Raw genomic sequence first — 20,085 nt, forward strand, 5'->3', positions numbered from 1 at the left:
GAGCATTGATGGAAGTGTCTGTCGGTTGCTTGTCACCACCAGTGACGCATACTATGTGCAGAACATTAGCAAGAAAGTAAAACTGGAATGAGTACTAAATGTGTGGGAAAGGTCTAATTACATTACCTACACCATGCACACACAATTCAGTTTTTGAAAAAGAGTTCAAAAGAGTAAAAAAGAGCACACGGAGATGGATTTCGAGAAACTATCCTGACGGATGGAAGTGATCCGGTTGGGATGAGCTAATGTTGCAGACGATACTACAGTGTGTCCTACGAGTTGACACTCACACTTGCCTGCTGGTTGAAGTGCTGCAGGTCTTTGCAATAGCCGGAGATGCTCGAGTGGACGTTATCCATTGGCGATTGCATTAGGGACCTGAACACCAAAGTACACACATAAACAAAGATATCATGCCACCGTGGCAAGACGTGAGGTGACACGTGTGAGAGTCAAACAGGACAAGCCGTTCAGTAGTGCATAGGAGAGTGGAAAAAGCATGTCCCAAATGACCGGTGCAAGCACAGGCGATCACGAGTTAGAAAGCGGTCAAGTCATGTCCCAATGGTGTCGGCAAAACCATGGCACACTGCAGCACTGTCTAATCTCCCATGCACGTACAGAACAGTCAAGACGGCAAAACACCTGGCACACTGCAGCACTCTAATCTCACATGCATATTCAGCAGTCATGACGGCAAAACACCTGGCACACTGCAGTACATGTACTCTGTATAACCTCCCATGCGTGTTCAGCACAGTGCAGACAACACAGTCTTACCGGAATAAGCGACCACGCTCAGCAGCGCGTGCAAAGTCCTTCGCCTTCTGGTGTCCAATATCTATTATCTATAGTGGACACATAGCAATAGAGAGCAGCTTTTCATGAATGTGTTCATTGCTGGTTTTCAGTGGGTTTCTTGTATCCTGTTCTTTCTTGCACATCATTGTGAACCTGATGAAGGCAATTTGCCGAAACGTTGTACTTCCTCCGCGTCATCGGAATTGTCGCAGTTTGACTAGTGACTTGTCACTTGTTACTGACAACTCCATAAACTAAGCCATTCAAAACTTGTTACACAGTATGATAGTCTGAAGACTAGAGTAACGTTCCAGGACAAGTGGACTGAGAGTTGTCATGCAGAGATGAAGTCCTCATCGTCGCTGATGTCAATGGACGCAAAAATATCGTTCCGAAATATTTCAAGGAAGGTTGAAAGTTGGTCGCGCCTCATTTCAAACGCTTTGAATTTCTCCACAGGACAAGAGCTGCTATGCTTGTCGTCTGCTAGCTCTGGATGATTTCTACTTCACCACCAACGAAGCCTAGTAAGAATACACGATTGTTGCGAGGTCGGTTGATTACCGTCGGCGGAATCACCTCGATCTTGAAATGAACTTTTTTTAGCCGCGGCATGCCCACAGCTCATGCAGGTAAGTGTAGTATCACGTCCAGCACGCCCTCTTTTTCAGCATCACTGGTATACCATGGTACGGCAGCTGCGCGTGCATCACTAGCACTACGTGTAGAGTCTACACGGCTCTTGCAGGTACAATCATGTACTAGTACTGAGTGTCTCAGCCAGAGCGACAAATTTTATCGCTGTTGCAGGCATTTAGTTTGCCGACCCCTTGATGTTTCTCCAAGCGCTGCCACTTGTTCCACGAAGTCATTCTCACCCCAGCTAAGGTAAAACAGTGATGGGGCTTGAGTGAATGGCCATGCGCACGAGAAATGTGCAGGCTGCAACGCCTGACTGATCTCAGCGAGTCGAAATTACCAGCGCAGCGACATCAGCGAAGAAATTGCGTTTAGTTCAAAAATTCCAGCTTCCAATAACAGAAAATAGAACTTTGCCGTCACCCTATACTGATGACTATCGCCTATGTCCGATTCCTTGCCTCTGGTACGAGTGCTGGTGAGTAAATACCGCGTTTTACATCAAAAGTCAAACTGCGACAATTTCGATGACGCGGAGGAAGTAATATCGTGAAATGAGCTGAATTATTGCAGTGTTAATGGAAGAGAGCGTGTGGGCTCTACTCTTAACCCTTTCAGGACCGACTTTATTCAGCCAAATTGCCACATACACTATGTGTAGAAGGAGTTTGGATCATAACTTGCGTTTCCCTTTATCAATTTTGATAATCTTGGGCTTCCTGGAAAGCTCTTGGCCAGAGGAGCACACTGGTGTAAACATCACTCGCTACAGTGCCACTACAATGGCGCTATAGTGCTCGGCAGACATACGAAACGGCACTTTGAGCCGATTTGTTAGAATTCCTGGTATTTTCGTAATATTCACAGTAGAGCGCTGATTTTTTTTGGCGCTGACAGGTCCAGATCCGTGCCTGACGTCACACTGCTCTGGGCCTGCCTGGCGTGTCACGCAAAAAGGGGAAATCCCCTGACCGGCACAGCGCGCGGCAGTGAAAATTTGCTGCAGGACGTAAAATACCTTGCGAGTGACATAACTCCACCAGTTGACCTCGGATCGACTTCGGACTTGTTCGAGCAGATAGCTGAGAACTTTGTAATGCAAATAGACCTTTCGATTGCCCGGTTCCGTCAAGGGAAAGCCGAGTTACGAAAATTTGAGTGCACTGCAAAGTCATGACGGATATATCCGTCATATGGTCCTTAAAGGGTTAACTGTTTATGAAACTGCAGGAAGCCTCCCCACTTTTAATTAGTCTGTTCTTTCCGTTTTTGAAATTCGCACCCCAGGTTCTTCGGAGAAATTCCGTATGTACATATTACACAAACACGTACCCTGCTACAGTACCACGACAGTTGTTAGATTCAGCATAACTACATGAATAACATTCCTTTCCACACAACACAGCACACAGCAGCATTTTCTTACCTCGTCAGACAGTCCAGCCAGGCGAGCTGCGTTGAAACCGTAGCTTTTCGGGCAGGCGCCGGCGATGAACTTGTAGAGGAATGTGATTGTTTCCTTACTGGTGTCTTCTTCATCTTCATTCTCCACCATACATGCCTGAAAATTAGCAGCAGTAGCACCAGCACCAAAACACCATAGTGGAGAGTGCATCACGGTGTGAATGTAGAACTTGCATAACAACACGTGATACCGGTACAAGTGAATCTCCAGGAAAGATGAAAGTCACAAAGCACGGAATACAGGTGCAGAGCAGGGATGACCAACCAGTGAATCAGTAAACAGGGACTGTATCACTGTTCACAACACCAAAATACACATGTCATAGCTAAACGACACCAACTTCGGAGACTTGAACGTTTTCCTTTTTGTTCATGAAAGAAAAACCATTGCTATGTTCAGTACATCCATTCATTTCTTCAGTCGATTCATTGATGATTAATTTTAATACTTGTAATTGATGCATCAGTAGGCTTTAAGCAGCCTCAACAGTCCTTTTATAGCGAGCTCCCTACGATTAAGCTAAATTGGACACCTCCTGCCTCCTTTTGTATTTTTCTAGACCTTGACATTTTCAAGGAACTTACTACTGATGATAAGCTCTGTATGTTTAAGTTTCGAACTTTCCAGAAACCACGGAACGCTTATCTTTACATACCGTTTGCTTCGGACCACCCGAAAGCAAACCTCAGAGCATTTATCAAAGCTGAACTTCTACGCTATAATCGCACAAACACCAACATGGCTGATGTACTAGCCATAAGAAGTCTGTTCTGGACACGCCTCTGCCGAAGAGGATACCCACCCAACTTCCTGATGAGTGTTTTCTGTGACGTTCAGCCTGCTGTGTGCAAAACTATCAAACCAAAAACTTCTCCTAGTTGTGATGATAGCATTGTTTTCTCTACAGCATTTCACCCTCACTTTGTACATAATAGCAAGCAATATAGAAATTTAATCAAACAATGTTTTTTCAAAGACGGAAAGATTGTCTTTAGAAAGACAAAACAGCTTTTCTACTAACTTGTTTGTTCTCTTGGCAGAGCTCAATATGCTCTGCATTTTGGTGGGAAATGAAATTTCATTTCCCACCAAAAATCTCTTGTTTCCCGCTTGCAATAATGACCTTCATAGTGCAACACACTATATTACTGACCTATAGAATATAGTACCAACGTACTGCTGTTTCCACTTGCAACATTATTGCACTTCTGTACACACCTGCAATAGTGCTGCACTGCTGTACGTACCCGCATGCAATATCGCTGCACCACAGTACCCCCTTGCAAAAATCGACCCCCCCCCCCTTTTTTTGCAATATTACGCCGTACTCAGCTGCACTTGTACAAAGTTTACATTGTATCAACTGCATTGCATAGTTTCATTTTTGCTTTGTTACTGGTACAAAACCACAGTTCTAATTTTATTCACATTCATATCTCTGATGAAGCTCTACAGAGCAGAAACCGGTTAGATAAAATGAATTTCAAAACTTAGAACTGTTTTTGAAGAATTAGAAAGTGTGTTGTGCCGGGGTTCCGAAATTCCAAAACTGTTAGACTTACCATGTGACCAAGTCGGACAGCAGGGTTGGAAGCCAGTTCGTCCACAAGTGAGTGATAATGTGTGGAGAACAGCGTGCGACAGCCAATATTCTTGGTCAGCTCATGAACCACAGCCGAGGCTATCGCAGTTCCATCAAATGTGGCTGTGCCGCGGCCTAAACGCAATGCGCAGATAAACACATACGCATTAGACAGATATGCTAGAACAAATAGAAATATCGCCTGTGCTTCTGACATTGTGCTTACAGGTGCAAGCCTTTGACCCATATACTAGTGAGGTTTAGTTCCCACATAACGGAAATGCGTACGTGGGTGATCCACGTAAAGTTGATGAAGGACACCCACGTTGCAATGTTGTGTTTAGTCACACGGAACAAACAAAAGCATGAACCGAAAGGCCCAAACCTGGTCAAAGACGAAGCTACCCGGGCCTAAGAAGCTCCTCCAATATTTTGATTTCGTGCTTCGGAAACTTCTTCAGCTGAGCACCCTCACAGCTCGCACAATGCGCTCCATTCTGATTTTCACCCACGTTCTGGCGGAACGTGGGTGAGCCTCCATACACGGTATGTTGTGAACCTGAAAACGTCTGTACGTGGGTCACTGAGTATCACGTGGTACACACACGTAAAGTACCCACGGATTACGTGGGACTAAACCTCCCTACTGTCCACATCAATACAACTTGCACGAGTATGATGGTGTGCATGCCAAACTTGAAAGATGGACAGCCTGGGTTGTGTAAAGGTCAAGGTGACGCAAAGTTGGCTCTGACCAGAGGGGAAAGGGCACGTTAGAAATGTCCACTCCAATCATGTCATTCAAGGAACAAGCCCTCTTTCTCTTCTCAGTCTCCATTTCAGCTTGGTGTTCCGCTTTCTTGCCACTTACCTAATTCATCCAGCAGCACTAGAGAATGCTTGGTGGAGTGTTGGAGTATAGTGGATGTCTCGCTCAGCTCCACAAAGAACGTACTCTCACCTTCAGCACAGCAAGGAAGGAAGGAAAGAGAGGGAGGGAGAGGAGAGAGAGAGAGAGAGAGAGAGAGAGAGAGAGAGAGAGAGAGAGAGAGAGAGAGAGAGGGAGAGAGGGAGAGAGGGAGAGAGAGAGAGAGAGAGAGAGAGAGAGAGAGAGAGAGAGAGAGAGAGAGAGAGAGGGAGAGAGAGAGAGAGAGAGAGAGAGAGAGAGAGAGAGAGAGAGAGAGAAAGAGAGAGAGAAAGAGAGAGAGAGAGAGAGAGAGAAAGAGAGTGAGAGAGTGAGAGAGAGAGAGAGAGAGAGAGAGAGAGAGAGAGAGAGATGTAGACTATACAGGTACAGCGATTGCAATAAAGAGAGACTGCCTTGAAAGCTGAAACTCATTCATTCAGCAAGATTTGTATTTGTTTAGAAAATCAGAACCAGTGAAAAGTTAGAAATGTGACAAGCACGACCAGTCACCGGCAGAGGCAGAGGCAGAGGCAGCAGCAGCGGTGGAGGCAGCAGCAGCAGCAGCAGCAGCAGACAGAACACCAAAGACCTGAACAGCATACATACCGGCCATGATGTGATCGCTGGCACCTAGACGTGTGAATAAGCGATCGACGGGGGACAGATGGCAAGTCTCAGCAGGCACATAGCAACCCTGGGTATGAACACAATACACAACACACAAACAACAAGATCTGAACATACATGCACAGATACAACGGAAGGTGGTGCAGTGCTGGATTGTCCTTCACAGCCAGACATAAAATTCCACACAAGAAAGGAGGAAGACTCACCAACTGTGCAAGGATGACGATGATTCCCGTCTGTCGCATCAGCGTCGATTTGCCGCCCATATTCGGGCCGGTAACGAGCAGACACGAGCTGTGCTGCTTGCTAGCAGAGACTGCACATGCGCCGTTACTGCTATCGTCCTCGCCGTCGACAACACCAATCACGGTGTCGTTCGAGATGAACTCGTCGCCGCTGAAAGTCTGCGCGATGCATGGATGACGGGCGTCGCGGACGTTCAGGAACGGGTGGCCATCCGACGAGAATTGCACGCGAGGCCGGCACATAGGCCCATCACCGTGAAGACTACAAGCAGCAAATAACACACGGGCAAAGTACAGTATACGCGTACGTGATCATCATTGATAGTCACATCCATTCGCCCAGTTTGGAGAGCAGTGGTCAAGCCAGGCAAGAGAGTCCATACACAGCGCAAGAATACAGCGACGGCTACATTTCGATGATACATAAGTTTTATTCAAATGTATCACCGTGACTCTCTCCAGTAAAGGAACACATCAACAGAAGAGCACAGTGAAAAAAAGCTACAACTGAGCCACTCTGGGAGCTCTAAAGGAGTGATCAGCTTGGCTTTCAAAGCATTCCCATCAGAGAGCTTGGAATGAATGGCAATGGGGACAAATGACACTATGAGAAGAAGAACAGCATATTTTAACACGCTGTGCAAACAGAAGGGAGAACAGTACACACATGGTGTGTGAAAGGATGGCGCTTGCCATCAGTGTGAAGTTCAGTGTGAAATAGCTCCATGCTTGCACACAAGCAGATGAGAAACAATCAACACCAAACAGGAGAGTCTGTCCGAACAACATTTGCCAGTCACCAGTTATAGCTTGACAGCTGACACAGTCAGTGTAAACATTGCACATTGGCTTCCCAGGTGTAAGCCAAACTCTTAACCCATGGTCAAATTCAATGCCAGAATGTCATGACCCCGGCCCATAAAGGGTACATGTACATGGACACGACGAGCACGGTCATGTACATATCAGCAGGCCATGGTGTCAGTGTGTGGACTTCACTTCAGGTTAACACTCAACACAAACATTACACCAGTAACTCTACAGTTGTCACCTCAAGTGCAGTTTTGCACAGCTCACACTGTCCAACTGCATAGTGCACTCAGGGTAGAAGATCAGAGCTCCGCGACATCATTGTGGCCTCTTACGGGTCCCAATAAAACATTGACGATGATCACTAAAGCACACTGCTAGATGTGTGTTGCTTACCTGAAGTGTGCTAGACTCATCAGCACGTCCAACACAGCCACGCACTGTACAGCCCGGTCCCACACTGAGAAACTGACACACACACACACACACACACACACACACAGACACACACATATACACACACATATACACACACACACACACGCAAAGGAACAAAAGTACAGAACACAGAGAGAATTAGACACTGAACACTTCTCCATAGTATTTCTGATGGCAGCACAGGTGAGGTACAAGAGAGAGAGAGAGAGAGAGAGAGAGAGAGAGAGAGAGAGAGAGAGAGAGAGAGAGAGAGAGAGAGAGAGAGAGAGAGAGAGAGAGAGAGAGAGAGAGAGAGAGAGAGAGAAATGTGCAAAAAAGATGAGAGAAGACCAACGATGAGACAATATTCGACAAATGTCCTCAGAAGAAACCGCGATGAGAGAAAACAACAGCCTTACTGCTCATCAAAGCTGGCAAACACACTGCGCATTGTGTCTCGCAGTGCTTCATCTCGCAGCTCCTCTGCTCTCACGAGATCCTCCAGCCATGCTTCGATTTTTTCAGTGCGATAGCGGTGGAATCCCTGTCAGCAGCAGACATGCATGCACACACACGCACACACGAAAACGTACATTGCTGAGCACAAGTGCACATCCTCTCACGCACATAGTCACATCGATACAATAGTGCCGCAATGCCATCAGTAACCAACAGTCACTACATTGCTCCTCTGTGTGACCGGTATACATTGTGGCTGCTGTAGGGCACACCATTGCTCACCTTCTTCTGAGATGCTAGGTTGTAATCGTCGGGTGTATAGCGAGACAGCACTGCATCAGGTACTTCCAGCTGGAAGCGATTCTTACCCGTGCCCCAGTAATTGACATTCTGCCACGCAAACAAAGGAATAGCAAACATCACAACAGCAACGGTAATCACAACCTCATCCGCCCAACCTCTAAAACACTACCACGAATGGGTTCGAGGTGGTGGGGCGCTTTCATGGCACTTTATGGCACTACCTCCTCACAAGGCTACAGTGTTGAAGTAAGGTTTTGGTGAGCAGCACATAAAGTATACACATCGCCAGATACGGCTGGCGGGTATTCCTTGCTTGGCATGACGGAGGTAGCTACAACAGACACTGTGTTCATGGCTCTTAGTGGATAATCGCTCAAAGCGTGGAGGAACACAACACTGCAAAACATTCCACGTGTCACGAACATATCTGCTCCTGTCCATAATGAAGTGATCGACAGCGAAAAACAATCCGAGCTATCTGACATATCCTGGATCAGGAGGTGGATTGCTCTGATTTGACACGCACAAATCCAAGCAATCTCACAAGTCTTTAACGGAATTTGACAAATCAAACATGATCTACGTGTACTCCAACGTGCTATGTATCACAGAGTCAAAATAAAGAGAACAGGATGTACAGTGAAAGCTGGCTATAGAGATCACCTCTGTGTACAGTGAAAGCGGGCTATAGAGATCACCTCTGTGAACAGTGAAAGCGGGCCGTAGAGATCATCTCCGCACGCCAAAGTTACGACCACTTCAGTCTACCCCTCACTGCTTCAGATGAGTTTCAGTAGACACATGTACTATAAAACAGCTTGGTATCACATCATTGTCAAAATGATGATGACGAAACGATATCCCACACTTCTGACCCTACCAATGTATGTCATTCGGAGCTACATACTGCGAACCTACGGGCAGTGCCTGGTCCCGGACTGCCTGGATAAACAAGGTATGAGTGTGTACCATATCCAGGGTAAAGTTAATAATGAAGTGTCACTGCAGCACACTCCACAGTATGAGAGTACCCCCCCATTCCGAGGAGGGTGCATGGCTGAAGTGTGGTGCACCCTCCTACCCACCCACCCCCCTTGCCTGGAGCCCTGGTCCGATTGGCATACAGTGTGCTATACAATGTTCCACAGTACGGGTCTGGAGTAGATAGGACATACCCTGGAGCCGAGACGTTTGCGCTGCTGCTCAAGGTAAGTCTGCAGCGCATCCTCAACAGCCTTCACATCACGCAAAGCAGCATCGTAGGCCTTGTTTACACCTGAAAAACATAAAGGTTCATGTATTCGACAGCAGAAAAGAACTGATAAAGAGACTGAGAGACTGCAAAGCAGCCGAAGCCAAGGATTCACGATAGGCACATGTAGATAACCGAGTTGTGTCAATGCCCGTGTGTCTAGCAGATGTGTGTGCATCTGTGTTTGAGAGAAGGACCACCAAATCAAAGGGAAGAAAATATGCCAGGCAAAAATAGATCCTTCAATGTAGCTTATGCATCTGCACAATCCACACCAGTCCAAACGTTCAATGTGTTAGTATTATTATTATTATTTGATGTTCATGCTGTTTTTGACTTGCTGACTTTTCACACTTGTAGCGCTATAATTATCTCTCTCAATTCTTTGCCCTATATAATTGCTGTCTTAGTCATTTTTGTTTTACATGTATTCCCTGTAAGAGACCATGAAGAGAAGGGAACGAGAACGTCCGGTACTAAAATTTCCTAGTGTTCTTTCGGTCTGGTGTGGATTGCGCAGATACATGTACTACAGTGAAGAATTCGAGACGCTTCCAATTTGTTCTAGAAAATATAGATCCACTCCACATACCAGGCCTGGGAAGAATGACTCCGTCGCGCTTTGCTTTCTCATGGTCAAATGCGTTCTGAAAGAAGAAGAAGTATACAAAGATAAAACGTTTTCAAATGGATCAGAAAAAAATTACACTCGCACAACACTCGATAGTAGAGTCGATACATATCCTATTTGGGGGTAACCTGAATCCTGCACCAGCGACTATCCAGAGCTGAGCCTGCATTGATGAATGTACGAGTAACCAAACGTAAATTGCAGAGAAGAAACACACCTGAAAGAAGTTGATGAGTTCGTCCAAAGCAGGATACTTGCCAATGTCACCTTGGCAGACCGTGTTTCGGAGAAGAGCAGATCTGGAGGCATGGGCACAAAGCACCCAATCACAGCAGCTCTGGATTAGAACTGATTTTCACGACAGTTGCACTGCGTGCTTCGATGGAGCAAATGCAGCCACAGCTTAGGAATCAATTACATTGAATGATATCAACAAATCAAAAAAATCTGCAAGTCAGAATCTAGAGGCTGTAGCAAAGATAAAGGAACTGACTTAGGAGGTAGGACATTGATTTTTTGGTGAAGGTTGGTTGGTTGGTTGGTTGGAGAGAGAGAGAGAGAGAGAGAGAGAGAGAGAGAGAGAGAGAGAGAGAGAGAGAGAGAGAGAGAAAGCAGACGTTAGAAGAAATACCGCACACTACTTACTTGCAGTCAGCATCAAGGTGCTTGGCCAAACTACACACCGCTTGGTCCGCCTGTACAAAGCCAGATAGCGTAGTCAGGAAGTCCTGGATCTTGCGCTTGCTGCAGCACCAGAACCAACCACCCCAAAAGAACACTTTGATGGATGATCAGTATTTTTCATAAGGATTCATAAGCAACAAGTCAACAAACGAAACACGAATAAAAAAACAATTTTTGAAAGTGCTATAAAACCAACATGAACCCGCACGCACACTCCTACACCCTGTACACACACCCGTATGTTGTCTCCTCGTAGAAGATAGCTCGACTGTCGGGATGGTCATCACTCGTCCTATGCACTGATCCAAGGAGGTGAATTCTATTCACACAAGAGAAGACATAGACACGAATCAGTCAAATTTAGCCTGTACTCTAACAGACAGACAGACAGAGAGATAGACCCGTCCGAAACACCTTACTTTCCGAGAAGTCGCTGCAAGTCGGGCAGCTGCCTCAAGATGTCCCTTGCATCTGTGACAGCCGCTGGGAGGTCCATCAAGGCTTCCACGGCATCCAACCTGCCACGCAATAGCAAATCCACACATACATGTAGTATAATATACATACACGTGAAATGTCATCAGCATCACCGCTCCCCCTTCACACATCCCAGACAGGAGGAGAGATTACCCACCGAGAACAAGGCCTATTTATGCATATGGTACTGCACGATGTCCTTTCCTTTATTATCTTTGTGGACACGTAATATGAGGGTTTGACCTATCCGCCAATCTGGGCTGAGCCATGATATCTTACAACAGTTGCACCGTCATACATTGGAAAGTGGTGTGAATGAGTGAGTGGGTGTAAGGAAGATAGATCGATGGAGAGAGGTAGTGGTAGGAGCGAGAGAGAGAGAGCAAGAGAGAGCAAGAGAGAGCAAGAGAGAGCAAGAGAGAGCAAGAGAGAGATAGAGAGAGATAGATAGAGAGAGAGCAAGATAGGGAGAGAGAGAGAGAGAGACAGATGGATACATGTACATAGATAGAGAAGGAGATAGAGACACAGAGAGAGAGCATACCTGGAATTGATGGCATCTGGGTGGCAGAGAGGGGAGCATAGCCATTGCTTCAGCAACCGGCGACCTGCCATTCCAGCAACACAAACACGCAAATACTATTAAAAGTGCGAATCGAGGGAAACAATCAAACAGACGTCTGTTCTTGACAACAATCCCTACGCCATCCTTACTGCTAGCTTCCAACACCAGAGATTCCGCGAGAGTCAAAAGTCACCTTTCCCAAAAGGAACAGCACAGTTCGGAGAGTGAACCCTGTGAGAAACCACGGCGTAAGTGAACGCAGACAATACCCTGCAGAGATACTATCAACAGAGAGCACAGTCTACTGCAGTGCTCTTACCAAATGGTGTTGCGCAATGGTCCAATCGCTGGTACAGCGAGCCCTGCACGGAACCGTCCGTAGCGTTCTGCAGCACCTCCAGATTGAGCAGCGTGACACCGTCGAGGACCATGTGCCGTTGGGTGGTCAGGAATGACGGCGGGCTGCTGCCGGACTGACTACTGCTAGTGCTGCCAATGGTCTCATTCAGACGCTCCTTCGCTATGCAGTCCTCGGGTATATACTCCTGTAGCACAACGAGCAACACCACAAAGCCAGTGGAACAGTGTTGACAAGAGACTAATCCATAGTGTGCACATGGGGAACCAATACCGGACTACAATACATGATAATACGCAGCCTCGCTCAAGGAGAGTTGCGGCAGCTCGAGAGAGGGAGAGAGAGAGAGAGAGAGAGAGAGAGAGAGAGAGAGAGAGAGAGAGAGAGAGAGAGAGAGAGAGAGAGAGCGAGCGCAATGCACCCAGGCGCAGAGCTTTACACATGTATAGAGAAGGAAACAAAACGTATTGTTGTGGGCACACACACACTGTACTGTACACACACATTTCAGGTGGCAGTCAATTACCTGCATCTGCTGCATGGACAGCATGTCACCTGCAATACCGCACTTGGTGAGGTACCTACACACACAGAGCAAGCAGAAAGCAGAAAGCAGCAACACCAGACTCACAAACAGCCAACACATTCATACTCACACAAAGGGTGTAATTGATTAAAGAATCTGGATTGAGTGTGAGCAGGTGGTGTGGTCCGAGCAATGCTGGCCCAATAGAACAAAGCAAGGGTGCAGTACGCCAATGGTAGGCATATCGCACAAAAATTCTGTGACCGCTGTGAAAAAAACGTCAAAGTCCATTTCCACTCCAGCCACTCCCGATGTGGGGGCAGTGTGGGGGCAGTGTGGGGGCAGTGTGGTCGGATCCCCACTCCAAGTACACCTACTCCGGATTTGGCCAAACGATCACGCTCACTCAGAGTGCGCTTGCTCGGGATTCGCCCAATCGATCATGCCCAAAGATAACTGGGTTCAAAGTCACCAACATTGGCAAGGCAAGTTGGTAAAGTGGCCAAAACCAGTCACCTAAACAAACATTCTCCCACCGGACTCCTAACAGTTATACCTAGCCAGTGCAGTGCAGCTATGCAAACATAAGCAGTTGCAGGTTGCTTTACAACATACACATGTACACATGTACATGATGTATGTGTCACATGAAGCTAAATGTTCACTGCACTCCGAACTCCAACCCGGCACAAAAAGTGGCGAGTTAGAGAAGAAGAAAAAGACGTGCAGCACTGAAAAACAGAACAGCAGAAGCAGAAGGCGAATAGAGATTTGGGGCGACATCCAAAACGTATCACGATAGCTTACCAAACGAGTGCGCCAAGCGAGCTGACAGCCAACTCAGAGCTGCTGTCGGCAGACAAGCCCAGAGCATCGGCTAGCACATAGAGAAAAGGAGAGGAAGAGGACAAGAAATAACAGACGTTATTGCTCAGTGAAAGAAGCCTCATAAGACAGTAGAACTTGATTGTGCAAGCCCAGAGCCTGGTGTGCCTGTAGAAGAAATTGCTGAAAGTGGCGAGCACTCAATTTGATAGCACCTCGTAGAGTTTGATCTGCTCAGGATTATGCTCTCTCTCTCTCTCTCTCTCTCTCTCTCTCTCTCTCTCTCTCTCTCTCTCTCTCTCTCTCTCTCTCTCTCTCCTCAGACCTGAGTCACCCTTATGCCACACGGCCAAGATTCCCCGGAAGGACTTTGCCCGCACACGACCAATTCAGGCGCACGATCACACACTGCAGCTGTCAGACAACCTTGACAAAGTACAATGGTGCAAGTTGGAAGTACCCACAGCAGATGTCAGAGTGCACTTACTTGATGACACAAGCTTCTGCAATGCTGATGGCCACTGTAACAGGAACAGAGACAGAAAGACAATGCTGGCAAAAGTCATTGTACATGTGTGAGAGCTCTTTGCTAAGGACAAGGAGATCGTGAATAGCAGGGGCTACTACATGTTAGTAGCCCCTATAACCCCCAGGAGTGTGCAACTCTACTGATCTCCAAGCTATGGGTGCCCTGCGCGGCAAGTTGCCTTCATTACGTAATGCAGGGTTCTAGCCAAAAGGGGGCAGCCCCCCCCCCCCCCTCTATTTGCGGCCCCCTGTGAAAAAGTGCCCCTACTCATTTTCCGATTTCGTGTTTTTCATGAGATAAAAAAAGTCGGCGCCCAGCGCATGCTTTGCTCATACGGTGTACGACATGCGTCCTGAAAAAGGTGACGTCAACAAAAATTCTGCCGTGGACGCGCTCTTGCAGCAGAGTTGCTAACTCTTGTTCTTTTTTTGTGCAGATTCAGAAATACTTTCAGCACCAAAAGAAAAAAATTGGTACGCCGACCACGATGGGACTCGAACCCACAATCTTCTGATTCGAAGTCAGACGCCTTATCCGTTAGGCCACGCGGTCACCTCTGTCTGGAATGGAAAACGGTTGCAAGATCACCCTGTTCTTGTGCAATACCCGTCACATTCACCAAGCTCCCATATAAGGCGGATTCGATAGCAATGCATATTCTGGTATAGACATGCAAGACTTGTTTTTGCATCATAAATGTACCTTGGATGAAGACTTCTGCTGACCACTGCTCTCTTCTCCGCCAGCCTCTTCGTCCTCGGCTGGTGCCGACTGATCCGCCGACGAGCGGAAATACGACTTCTCTGACAGGGTTTTTAGAGTCTTTGTTGCCGACCAAAACTCCGTTCCTGAAAGCAGAGAACAGATCAGCCAAAGAATACCCACTCAGTCATCAATCAGTATCCAGGAATGATTTGGAAATGAATGTGACGGCACTGCGGTCAAGCTAGCGGCATAGACTTAAGACTTAAGTGGACGACAGTGTACTCTACAGCATAATACTGTAAAACGTGTAAATTTAGGTGCATTTAAATTTCGGTGTTACGGACCGGCCAGGTTTCAGGTGTAATCTAGAATTAGGTGACCAGCGTTACCGTCACATACAGTGCATACCCTAGTGCCTTTCAGGTGTAATTTAAATTTAGGTGCATGTTTTCTCCACCGAAATCACCGAAATTAAAGTTACACTGAAAATGATATGTTTTACAGTACCTTCCCATTGTGCATGCATACTCATACGTGTGTGAGTGCACAGGGGAGACAGAGAGAAGACACGCAGTTGGTACATTTTCCATCCAGAAAAAGCATGGCTCGGTGACAGGGATATCTATTTTTTCACGTGGTAGGTAGCAGTATCCTTTGCTGCAAAATTTACATCAGTCCCAAGATTTTCTTTTAAGAAAGTGTGCAGGCAAACATCAAATTTAGCCCCAGATTTTCTTTCAACTAAGAAAATGTGCAGGCGATGATTGTTTTCAGAGCCGAAGGGCGTGCACACCGCAACACACGGCTGGCTGACTGGCTGTGTGGCCGCATGGCTGACAATGCGGAGTACCCGCGTACCTGGTGCAATGCAATCGGTCATGGCGTTGGCCAGGCAGCTGCTCAGGATGTGCAGAGTAGCCTGGCTGAGAGCGTGCCGGGGATACAACACCTGAGTGGCAACACACACACACAACAGATAACAGCAGTGGTGGTGACGGTGAGGACGATGGCAATTGCTGGGGGTACAGTGGTAGCAACTCGCGATGGAATGGTATAAATCGGAATGCAGAGAATTACATTACTTAATCTCTGGACAGCTAGCTGATTCGATCTTGCTAAGCTCTAGTCAGCGCAGCTGAGAGGTACTGGCCAAACTTATCGCAATGAAGTCTAATGAACAAAAAAACATGCTTTCAAAGCATCAACATCAGAGTGCTCTAACTACTCCTCACTCTTGGCCTGGAGGAAGAATCACGATTAGTTGACAGAAACAGCATCACAAATACCACCTAACACACCACCACATACCACTTCTCGTAGTCACTGTGTGTAATCCGCGCCTGTAACACGTTTGCACTTGCGAAATCAAATAGTTGAATATAAAACAAAAACACACTACACTAACAATGCCCGTACACAAACAGCATACCTGAACTGGAGGGTAGTGAGCAACCAGAGTACGCAGGCGTGAGCACTGACGATCGTCCGTGAACTGCCCAATGTGAAAACAACCTGGCAGCACACAGAATAGCGCAACAGACGTAGCATGTCAACTAGTGCATATGCACGCCGACCCACAAGGCCAAACACACACACACACACACACATGGCCAAACACACCCCCACACCCACACACACGAAGCTTCGTGTTCAGACCAGCAACAGCAGCGATGCAAACAGTGAAGCCGGCACAGTGCGCCTCATGCGCACGGCTTGCAAAGCACTGGAGGCGCATTGCCATGAGCAGTCTGGTAACCATACCGCGTTCAAGGCCTTCCTGCAAGCACACTGGCGTGGACGGTGTACCTCTGGCTCGCTTTGTGGGCAACCGGTTTAATATCTTGTTCCACAATGCGGGCGGAGTGTACTATCTGAAGCACCACATGCTTGCGTTCTATGACACGGCATTTGGCACGCCGAACCGCCTGCATGCTGCTGTGCGTAGCGACCTGGGACAGAACTGTTATTTAGTTGACTGCCGCGCACTCGGCATTATCGATAAGCTGATCACTGGGCCCCTTTGGTGAGAGCTGACGAGAGCAACGATGTCAGACATCAGCAGCACGTACACTCAGTTGTGCAAGTGCCTGGAGAGCTGGCAGCAGGATGCGAGCGGCTTGCTGGGTGGCTGTGCTCGACCGTTCCGTGTATCGTCAGTGGCTGTGGATGATGTCCATAGTGAGCTGTTCCTTGAGTCCCAAGCCAATGATACCACCACGCTGGCTGTTCTCCAGATCATTTGCGCTGCTTTCAGCACCTACTCAAACAGGTTGCTGCAAGATAATCTACCACGTGGCATGTACCACGCCATGAGCGCTGAAGCAGCAGCAACATCATCGAGTGTGGCCACAACAAACGTCTGCAGTGAGCGTGCATTCGCCCAGCTCAAAAGGCTTATGCGGGAAAAGCCAAACGCATCATTAGTGGCCATCGAAGGCATCATACTGTTCAGTGCGAACAACACCAGCGAATGGCTCCAGCAGCAGTCCCCGGAAAAGCAGAAGGCTCTCTTCGCCAGCACCATCATGGAGCAGAGCAGCATCGACAGCTCTACCACCAGCGCTGCAAAGCCATCACTGCACACCACCAGCAGCAGATCCAAGAAAAGAAACGGAAGAAGCAAGAGAAAGAAAAGCAGGATCTGCAGCTCAAACAGCAGCTCACTGACGAGGTAGGGAGGATGGGTCTCTGGGCAAGCCAAGATGAGGTCACCCTAAGCTGGCTACCCTCCCTGCTTCTGCCGCGAAAATCCGTGCTTTGAAGAGCTAGATCCGGTACAGAAAGACGGTACTCAAATACACACACACACACACACACCATCACCATCCGTAGCTGTTACCAGTGTATTAATGAAGAATAATTCCTGTGTCTGTATGTCTCTCCCTCTCCCTCTCCCTCTCCCTCTCCCTCTCTCTCTCTCTCTCTCTCTCTCTCTCTCTCTCTCTCTCTCTCTCTCTCTCTCTCTCTCTCTCTCTCTCTCTCTCTCTCTCTCTCTCTCTCTCTCTCTCTCTCTCTCTCTCTCTAGGCTGCAAGGCATTTCTAGGCCTGATCGGCAAGGCCGACGAGATAGTGGAGCCCGCAGTAGAAATTGTTCATTCGGCCCAGGCTCACCTTTGCCTCGTCACACAAGTCGCACCAACCAGCAGTGACCGACGGCGGTATGTTGCTCCTGTACTGTTCTAGCAGAGACTGAGTGTTGACATTCTTCTCCACTATACAGCGGTCAGTCATTGTGTTTTTAATGTTCTTTATAAATTAGTGCTGAAACGATCGTGGATTTTCACCTATCGATTACTCTTTAGCTTACCGATCGATTAATCGATTATAACCGTTAGCAAATAGTGTCAGAATGTTGTACAAACATTACTCTGTTTCCAAAAGCTAGGCCTTCGTAATACCAAAAATTTGCATTTGTGACAGGGTAGCTCAGAAACATGGCAGTTATAAAGTCGATTTAACCTCAGAACATGCACCATGCCCCTGGCAACTGCATACTCACAGTAAAACTGATTCAAACTTCACAAAAACGAGGGTTTTCAGTACTTTTTGGACAAAATCTCTAACGAGTAATCTTTATGAACTCGGATGGAGAGCCAAGGATTAATTTATAAAAAGTAAAAAGGAACCAAGGAACTGATTGTTTAGTAACTGGTGGTGCTAGTGGACATTATAGTGTAACTTGTAGTTCCTTGGTCCTTTTTCACTTTTTATAGAGTAATCTTTAACGTAACGATTACTTTATTGATAAGGAATTATCGATCGCTTACCGAGTAATTGGTGTAAGCGTTTCAGCCCTATTTATAATCTGGTTGGCAACTGGTGAGGCTGTGCCTGCGTTGGCGCATGCAGTTTGAATGCCACTGACCATATCCGTCAGTACCTCGAAACTTTGCTCGGCCGTTCCGGACTTCATGGTGGAGAGGCCAATGTTCAGGACGTTCTGGTCTTTACCACATGCAACTTGGGCGGCGTAGGACTTTTTCCCCTGCTTGCTAGTGCCGTCTCGGTGAAGTGTCAAACTTCCCTCACTGGCTAACACTTCGCCGATTTGGGCTAGCACAATGTGTTTGGATTCTGCCAGAAATGCTGACATCTTGGCTAAGCTTGGTAGTCGGTCAATGCTGAACGGCGCTAATGTGTTGATCACAGCTTTGATGACGGGAGATACATGGTTGATACCGAGGTTGTGTGCTAGCAGCTGGATACAGCAGAGTCTAACATTGTCATTGTAGCGTGGTGGTTTACCCTCCAAAGTGCGTATTTGTTGACGTGCGGACTGTGCTTGCGGTCGCTTCAACTGGGAGCTGAGGAGTGTTATCTGCGGCTTTGCGTGGTCAAGCTCTGCGTGTAGCTTCCTCATCTTTGCCCGCAAAACCTGGTTTTGTAGACTGACTGAGCGATGCTTTGTCATCTACACTATCTTGATCCTGGATTCGCGAGCCGCTTCGTCAGGCCTGATAACCGATTGTTCAGCTCCTCTATTTGGTTTTTACTTGATTTTTTTCTTCTTCAGACGTACCAACTGCTTCACCACATGGCGTTTTCTGTCATGGGATTTTTTCAGTAACTCTTGCAAATCTTCATTGGAACGGTGCTCAACTGTTCTTGGTTCTGCTTGTCTTCCCAATGCGCGGCTGTTGAACCAGGTCTGCATGGACAGAAGGACGTGTTGTGGATGGGTTAGTATGTGTTCTGCATGTGCAGTGTCTGCCTTCATCACAGTTTCACCTGTTCAAATGTAAAGCCTTCAGGCGCAAGTTGTTTCAAATCTTGTCGCGCTGGCGCCTTGTACAGGCAATCTTCACATATTTCAGTTCCCTGACCGGAACCTGTGTAAGCGTGTTCATTGAAGAGGAAGACTCCATTAGCAACTTTTGAGAATATTTTTAATTCCCGGGATGAGTTCTATGAAAATATTACCTGGAATTTTCTTTAGGGCTGAAACAATTATACCGATAACTCGCATATCGATCGTTAAGAGTGCAATCGATAATCGTTAGTATTCGAAACGAGTGCTAACGATTTATTATGCATGCATATCAGTGACAGTATTCTAGCCCTTGCACTCCATCCAATAGTGAATACGAGTACAATCATGTACTTCCAAGCGCGGTAAAATTGATTTGTGGCTTTGAAAGAGGTCGGGAGAGAAGACTTTGTCTTTTTGGTTCATTTGTGTGAGAGGTTGGAGATAAGAGCAGTTGCCAGAGGGTGATGACAAGATTCTTTGCTCTAGAAACAACATTAAATTCTCTAGTTCATGTTGATAAAATCA

General features: G+C 47.1%; 1 protein-coding gene and 1 non-coding gene across 2 annotated transcripts in view; both read right to left on the bottom strand.

The window, feature by feature from the left end:
- Positions 1–21: 21 nt before the first annotated feature.
- The window catches only part of LOC135822515 (DNA mismatch repair protein Msh6-like), a 29,620-nt gene continuing 9,556 nt past the window's right edge, over positions 22–20,085 (bottom strand). Inside the window, exons 13-36 of the mRNA XM_065335299.1 lie at positions 16,240–16,322; positions 15,669–15,759; positions 14,808–14,953; positions 14,064–14,097; positions 13,559–13,628; positions 12,752–12,806; positions 12,187–12,412; positions 11,847–11,910; positions 11,245–11,343; positions 11,061–11,144; positions 10,787–10,885; positions 10,359–10,440; positions 10,103–10,157; positions 9,434–9,534; positions 8,238–8,345; positions 7,916–8,040; positions 7,476–7,547; positions 6,231–6,531; positions 6,004–6,091; positions 5,362–5,451; positions 4,471–4,625; positions 2,870–3,004; positions 784–851; positions 22–381 (exon numbers count right to left, since the gene is read on the bottom strand). Of these exons, the coding sequence (XP_065191371.1) occupies positions 276–381; positions 784–851; positions 2,870–3,004; positions 4,471–4,625; positions 5,362–5,451; positions 6,004–6,091; positions 6,231–6,531; positions 7,476–7,547; positions 7,916–8,040; positions 8,238–8,345; positions 9,434–9,534; positions 10,103–10,157; positions 10,359–10,440; positions 10,787–10,885; positions 11,061–11,144; positions 11,245–11,343; positions 11,847–11,910; positions 12,187–12,412; positions 12,752–12,806; positions 13,559–13,628; positions 14,064–14,097; positions 14,808–14,953; positions 15,669–15,759; positions 16,240–16,322 (2,537 nt within the window). The 3' untranslated portion in view covers positions 22–275. The remainder of the gene's footprint in view (positions 382–783; positions 852–2,869; positions 3,005–4,470; positions 4,626–5,361; positions 5,452–6,003; positions 6,092–6,230; positions 6,532–7,475; positions 7,548–7,915; positions 8,041–8,237; positions 8,346–9,433; positions 9,535–10,102; positions 10,158–10,358; positions 10,441–10,786; positions 10,886–11,060; positions 11,145–11,244; positions 11,344–11,846; positions 11,911–12,186; positions 12,413–12,751; positions 12,807–13,558; positions 13,629–14,063; positions 14,098–14,807; positions 14,954–15,668; positions 15,760–16,239; positions 16,323–20,085) is intronic.
- On the bottom strand, positions 14,585–14,657 carry Trnar-ucg (transfer RNA arginine (anticodon UCG)). Its single transcript has one exon. It is a non-coding gene; the product is annotated as a tRNA-Arg (tRNA).

This window comes from Sycon ciliatum, chromosome 8, assembly GCF_964019385.1.
Source record: "Sycon ciliatum chromosome 8, ocSycCili1.1, whole genome shotgun sequence".
In the NCBI taxonomy this organism is placed as follows: Eukaryota; Metazoa; Porifera; class Calcarea; order Leucosolenida; family Sycettidae; genus Sycon; species Sycon ciliatum.